Source organism: Macaca nemestrina, chromosome X (genome assembly GCF_043159975.1).
Source record: "Macaca nemestrina isolate mMacNem1 chromosome X, mMacNem.hap1, whole genome shotgun sequence".
Classification (NCBI taxonomy): Eukaryota; Metazoa; Chordata; class Mammalia; order Primates; family Cercopithecidae; genus Macaca; species Macaca nemestrina.
Window position 1 is genome coordinate 152,480,031 of NC_092145.1, and position 7,288 is coordinate 152,487,318.

General features: G+C 45.2%; 1 protein-coding gene across 1 annotated transcript; it reads right to left on the reverse strand.

The window, feature by feature from the left end:
- Positions 1-794: 794 nt before the first annotated feature.
- LOC139360645 (testis-specific basic protein Y 1-like) lies at positions 795-1,524 on the reverse strand. Its single transcript, XM_071088490.1, has 2 exons — positions 1,363-1,524; positions 795-1,174 (listed from the first exon to the last, which is right to left on the reverse strand). Exons 1-2 carry the CDS (start codon positions 1,462-1,464, stop codon positions 881-883), a joined length of 396 nt encoding a protein of 131 aa, XP_070944591.1. The 5' UTR covers positions 1,465-1,524; the 3' UTR covers positions 795-880.
- Positions 1,525-7,288: the final 5,764 nt, after the last annotated feature.

The following is a 7,288-nucleotide window of genomic DNA, read 5'->3' on the forward strand; positions in this document are numbered from 1 at the left end:
CCACCACTTCCTCCCTCCCTCCCCTCACACCACCACTTCCTCCCTCCCTCCCCTCACACCACCACTTCCTCCCTCCCTCCCTCCCCTCACACCACCTCTTCCTTCCTCCCTCCCTCCCCTCACACCACCACTTCCTCCCTCCCTCCCCTCACACCACCACTTCCTCCCTCCCTCCCTCCCCTCACACCACCACTTCCTCCCTCCCTCCCCTCACACCACCATTTCCTCCCTCCCTCCCTCCCCTCACACCACCTCTTCCTTCCTCCCTCCCTCCCCTCACACCACCACTTCCTCCCTCCCTCCCTCCCCTCACACCACCACTTCCTCCCTCCCTCCCTCCCCTCACACCACCACTTCCTCCCTCCCTCCCTCCCCACACCCCACCTCTTCCTCCCTCCCTCCCTCCCCACACCCCACCACTTCCTCCCTCCCTCCCTCCCCTCACACCACCTCTTCCTTCCTCCCTCCCTCCCCTCACACCACCTCTTCCTCCCTCCCTCCCCTCACACCACCACTTCCTCCCTCCCTCCCCTCACACCACCACTTCCTTCCTCCCTCCCTCCCCTCACACCACCACTTCCTCCCTCCCTCCCTCCCCTCACACCACCACTTCCTCCCTCCCTCCCCTCACACCACCACTTCCTCCCTCCCTCCCTCCCCTCACACCACCACTTCCTCCCTCCCTCCCTCCCCTCACACCACCACTTCCTCCCTCTCTCCCTCCCCTCACACCCCACCTCTTCCCCCCTCCTTCCCCTCCCTCCCCACCACCAGAGAACACGGAGTCACTGAGATCAATTTGCAACACATTCATTTTATTGTCTTCCCCAGGGGCCACCGTGCTGGTGAGATCTCTGAGGTCTGGCGACTGGAACTGAACTTAGTCGCTGCTCAGGGAGATGGGGGAGTCGGTGGCCGCCCCCTCACTCAGTGGCTCCTCCAGCTGGGTCTCCTGGCTCAGGGGGTCGTGCTGGGTCCCCTCGCTCACTGGCTCCTCGGGGGGCAGCTCGTGCTGAGGGAGCTCCTGGCTGGGCTGGTCACTGGGGCCGGGGGCCGCTGGCCCGCTCCCCGCCTCAGGGGCCGTCGCCGCTGCCGCCGCCATCTTGCTCGCGGCCCGTTTCTTCCCGCCTCTCCCTCCACGAGCTGCTTTTCCCTTCTTGGCCGCCCTGGTAGCCTGGAAGGACAACAGGGAGATGCCAGAAGGGCTCTGGTTGAGGGAAGAGGATGGAGGAGGCTGGGAACAGGGACGTTTCCTCAGAGGCGGGCGGGCCGGGTGGGGGCTGTGCCAGGGGAGGCCGGGAGAGGATTCTGGTGAGGAAGGAGGCGAGGGAAGCCGAGGAGGAGCTTGGGGGGGTCCCTCACCTTCTTCTTCGGGCTACTGGAGCTCTGCTGAGAAGAGGACTTCCTCTTTCGGCTCTCCTTGGTCTTGGCCGGAGATCCCGAGGCTCTCGGCTTCGGACTCATCTTCCACAGCTCAACGTCTCCCAACGGTCAACCGCGGGCTGCCCGGGGTCCCCGTATATACCCCTCCCGCGGTCTCGGGACAATGAGGCGACCACGTCCCTGAGCTGTGATTGGTCAACACCCCACTACCCAGCCAATGGGAGCCCTGGGCGGGAAGGGAGGCCTTCGACGTCACAAAGCACCAGCGCGACCTGACTGAGGAAGGTGGCGGGGGAGTGACATCTGAGGAGGAAGGCAGGGTGCTCTGGTTGGAGAAAGGGAGATTTGGGTTAGCAGCCCTAAGGATAGTTCCCAAACTGACATGGCAGCCCTCCTAAACGCCCCATGTCCAATTTTAGCAGATCACGTGGCACGGGAGGATATTTCTGCCACATGGTTCCCCTGGACCCCCCCCCCCCACTCAGTGGTACATTCTATTTCTCCACACCTGCCATCATTACCCAGTTTCTGTATCACCTACCTGAAATCCCTCCATGCTAACTGGGACGGGTTTGGGGCTATATAAAGATGTCAATCATCCCTCTCTCCTATAAATTCCTCTGCTACACCTTGAGGACCATTCACTTCTTGGATGCCATGAAACAACTTTTCCATCTCACTTCCTTCTCCCAGCGTCCACATAGTGCCTCACAATTTTTCATTCTCGTGGTTTAAAGCACTAGCTTGCAGAGGTCAAGATCAGCAAACACACCGACTCAGCTGGGTATCTGTATCAGGCTGGGTTCCTCAGAGAAGGAGAAACTAAACCAACAGGATATTTGTGTGTGTGTGTGTGAGAGAGAGAGAGAGTGTGTGTAATATTATATATCATAAACATCTATTTACTATAATATAGTATTCATTTATGAATAATATTATATATGTCATATGGTTTACTCTAAGTAAGTGGCTCAAACCTCCACACAATGTGGGGTCTAGGAAGCTGAAATTTGTAGAGCAAGTGAGCAAGCTGGAAACTAAAAGCCTCTGCACAGCCAACAATCAACAAAATGAAAAGGCAGGCTATGGTTTGGGAGAAGCTATTTGCGAACCATATATCTAATAATGCGTTAATATCCAAAATATATAAAGAACTCACACAGCTCAATAGCAAACAAATAAATAGTCTGGTTAACAAATAGGCAAAGGACTTGAATAGGCATTTCTAGAAAGAAAACACACAACTGACCAACAGGTATATGAAAATATGCTCAACATCATTAATAATCAGAGAATGCAAATGAAAACCACAGTGGGCGGAGCAGGGTGGCTCACGCCTATAATCCCAGCACTTTGGGAGGCCGACACGGGTGGATCATGAGGTCAGGAGATCGAAACCATCCTGGTTAACACGGTGAAACCCTGTCTCTCTTAAAAATACAAAAAACTAGCCGGGCGTGGTGGCGGGCACCTGTAGTCCCAGCTACTCGGGAGGCTGAGGCAGGAAAATGGCGTGAACCCGGGAGGCGGAGCTTGCAGTGAGCCGAGATTGCACCACTGCACTCCAGTCTGGGTGACAGAGCGAGACTCCGTCTCAAAAAAAAAAAAAAAAAAAGAAAACCACAGTGAACTATCACCTCACACCTGTTAGGACGGGTATTATCAAAAAGTCAAGAGATAAAAAGTAGTGATGGCGTACAAAAAATTAGCCGGGCGTGGTGGCGGGCACCTGTACTCCCAGCTACTGGGGAGGCTGAGGCAGGAGAATGGCTGAACTGGGAGGCGGAGCTTGCAGTGAGCTGAGATCGCGTCACTGCACTCCGGCCTTGGAGACAGAGCGAGACTCCGTCTCAACAACAACAACAAAAAACAAAAAAGTAATGAGGGAAAGATGTGGAGAAAATGAAACCCTTTTAGGGTGTGCAGAAAAGGGGACGTTTACACGCTGTTGACAGACATGTAATCGGTACAGCCGTTATGAAAAACAGTATAATCATTGCTTGGAAAATCAAAATAGATCTACCATATGACCCAGCAGTTCATCTGTGGAGTATGTGCCCCTCCCCCAAAATGAAATCCACATCTCATACAGATATCTCCAGTACTAATTGTAACTCAGTAATCACAAAGGAAATTAGAGTTTCTATTTGAAAAGAATGTTTTTTTTTCTCACCATTCTGGTATCAAATATTTATTCTAGACATCTCTTCTTATTTTTTGCTTTGTAATTACCTAGATACTAGTACCCATTGACAGAACTAACTCATTACTCCAAGAAGAAATGAGAAATGTTGAGGAGAATGTAATGTTATACTTCTTTTCTTCAATCAGTTATTCTAGTTTTATGAAGGATTCTGTATTTAACTCTTACTCAGGTAACTCTAGTTACCATATCCATAGTACCTAATCAACAATCCTAAAACAGTAAGCACACAGAATTGACTAGAATGGTTATTAAACCTTCTATGTTCAAGCAGTTTTCCTAGTAATTGCTAGTTGTTTATTCAGCTGTTTGCCTAGGTACCACTAAATGTTTAGCTTTATGTCACAGAGACATAAGAAGTAGTATTGAGAAGAATTTTATTCCAGATACTGGTTTCGTGTAGTTATTTCTAGTTAATTACTCACTTGGATAAAGTAGATATTTACTGTATGAGGTAATATTTCTAACATGAGGTTGGAATTTTGCATTGAGGAAAACGGTTATTGAACTCCCTGGCATAGGCCGGTTATCTTCAGCTTCCTGGGATCAATTACTTGGTCTGGCTAATTCTAGCTATCTTTAGGTTGCTAATTACATGTTTACCACCAGATGTCTGTGGTAATTTATTATTCCAACAAAAAATAGTAGAATGGTAAGGAAGGATTTTCCTTTTTCCTGGCATCAGGTAGATATTCAAGTTATCTCCAGTTATTCTATGTAACTTTTTTCCTGGGTAACACTCAGCACCTATCCTTTTAAGTTCTTATCTCAACTAAAACCAATAATTGAGACTTGCAAATAACGTGATTTTCAGGATCAGGTTCACTTGGTATTGTAATGATTGTTAGCTGTTTCTATGTAACCAGTTTCATGGGAAAGCCCAGTTAAGTAGAACTTGTATATTAACTCAACACCAACAAAATTATATCTGACCAGACTAGATTCCCTATGTTCTACATTCCACTGAACTATTCTTGTTGTCCCTATTTTACTACTTACTTAGGTACATGACTTACCTGTAGTACTAATTCATTATTCCAGCAATAATTCAGCAGTAAGTGGTGAGAAGAAAGTGATTTTGTTTTTAAAATTTATTTTTATCGAGGTAAAATATACATATATAATGTACCCTCTTTACCACTTGTAAGTGTGCAGTTCAGTGGTAATAAATATATTTATATTCTTTTATTTCCCCTTCATCCCCCCTTCCCCTTCTGGCCTCTGGTAACTATCACTATAGCCGCTATCTTCATGAGAACCACTTTTTTAGCTCCCATATATGAATGGAAACATGTAATATTTGTCTTTCTGTGCCTGGCTTATTTTATTTAACATAACGGCCTCCAGTTCCACCCATATTGCTGCAAATGACAGTGTGTCATTCTTCTTATGGCTGGATAATATTCCATTGTGTACATATACCACATTTTCCTTATCCATTTGTCCGTTAATGGGCATTTACGTTAAATCCATATTTTGGCTATTGTGACTTGTGCTGCAATACATGTGAGCAAGTATTCCAGCAGTGGAATACTCAGATCATATAGTAGTTCTATTTTTAGGATTTTGAGGAACTCCATACTGTTCTCCATAGTGGCTACAGTAATATACATTCCCACCAACAGTGTACAAGGTGGGTTCCCCTTTCTCCACCTCCTTGCTAGCATCCTTTCATGCCTGTCCTTTTGATCAAAGCCATTTTAACTAGGGTGAGATGATATTGTAATGTGGTTTTGATTTGTATTTGTCTGATGATTCGTGATGAGTATATTTTCATATGCCTGCTGGCCATTTGTGTGTCTTCTTTTGAGAAATGCCTATTCAAATTATTTGTCCATTTTTAAATCATATTGTTTATTAAGTTTTTCCAGCTCCTTATGTATTCTGGTTATGAATCCCTTATCAGATGGATATTTTGCAAATATTTTCTGCCATTCTGTGGGTTGTCTCTTCACGTGGTTGATAATTTCCTTTGCTATGCAGAAGCTTTTTAACTTGATGTAATCCCAATGGTTTACTTTTACTTTGGCTCCTGTGCTTTTGAGGTCTTACTCAAGAAATCTTTGCCCAGACTGATGTCCTGGAGCATTTCCCCAATGCATTTTTCTGGTGGTTTCAGTTTCAGGTCATAGTTTTGAGTCTTTTTTTGTTTTTGTTTTTGTTTTGTCTGAGGAAGAGTCTCACTCTGTCACCCAGGACCAGGCTGGAGTGCAATGGCACAATCTCGGTTCACTGTAACCCCCACTTCCTGGGTTCAAGTGATTCTCATGCATCAGCCTCTCGAGTAGCTGGGATTACAGGCATGCACCACCATGCCTGGCTAATTGTTGTATTTTTAGTATAGATGGGGCTTCACCATGTTGACCAGGCTGGTCTCAAACCCTTGACCTCAAGTGGTCTGTCTGCCTCAGCCTCCCAAAGTGCTGGGATTACAGGCTTGAGTCACCATGCCCAACCAGATTCAAGTCTTTAACTCATTTTTTATTTGCTTTTTGTGTGTGGTGAGAGATAGGAATCTAACTTCATTCTTCTGTATATACTTATTCAGCTTTCCTACCACTGTTTATTGAAATATCTGTCTTTTCAGCATCGTATGTTCTTGGTGTCTTTGTTGAAGTTGAGTTGGTTGTAAGCATGTGGCTTTATATCTGGGTTCTGTATTCTGTTCCATTTGTCTCTGTGTCTGTTTTAATGCCAGTACCATGCTGCTTGGTTTACTATAGTTTTGTAGTAAATTTTGAAGTCAGGTAGTGTGATGCCTCCAGCTTTCTGCTTTTTTTTCAGGGTTGCTTTGGCTATTTGAGGTCTTTTATGGTTTCATATGAATATTATAAGTATTTTCCTATTTCTGTGAAGTATATCATTGGGACTTTGATAAGGATTGCATTGAATCTGCAAATCGCTTTGGGGAGTATTGTCATTTTAACGATATTAATCCTGTCACTCTATGAGCATGGACTATCTTTCCATTTTTTTGTGTCCTGAGAAGATAGTGTTTTTAAAATTTTTGTGTTTAATCAGTTTTTCTAGCTATTATTACTTATTCCTAGTAAACTAATTACCTGAGTACTGGCAGGTACAGGTCGACCTTGTTTTATTGTGATGCACTTTATTGTGTTTATAGATATTGTGTTTTTCTAAATATATAAATTGAAGGTTTCTGGCAACTGTCTGTTGAGCATGTCAGTGTCATTTTTCCAACAGCATGTGCCCACTTTATGTCCCTGTGTCACATTTTGGTAATTCTCACAATATTTCAAACTTTTCCATCATACTTATATCTGTTATGGTGATTTCTGATCAGTGACCTTTGATGTTATTATTATAATTGCTTTAGGACTCTACAAACTGGGCCCGTATAAGAACACACCAAGAGGCATCACACTACCTGATGTCAAAATATCCTACAAAGATATATTTCAAAATATACTACAGATTTACAGGAGGAGCAAGATGGCAGAATAGAAGGCTTCACTGATTGTTCCCCTGGCCCTCTTGCAAGGACACTAATTTAACAAATATCTACACAGAAAAAACACCTTCATGAAAACCAGAAATCTAGTGAACACCCATAGTACCTGGTTTTAGCTTCATATAGCTTAATATGATTTGGCTGTGTCCCCACTGAAATCTCAACTTAAATTGTATCTCCCAGAATTCCTATGTGTTGTGGGAAGGAACTAGGGGGAGGTAATTGAATCA

Coding starts and splice junctions, on each gene's coding strand:
- LOC139360645 (XM_071088490.1), bottom strand. CDS start 1,464: ATGAGTCCGAAGCCGAGAGCCTCGGGATCTCCGGCCAAGACCAAGGAG. Junction 1,175..1,362: donor CCAGTAGCCCGAAGAAGAAG/GTGAGGGACCCC, acceptor TTGTCCTTCCAG/GCTACCAGGGCGGCCAAGAA.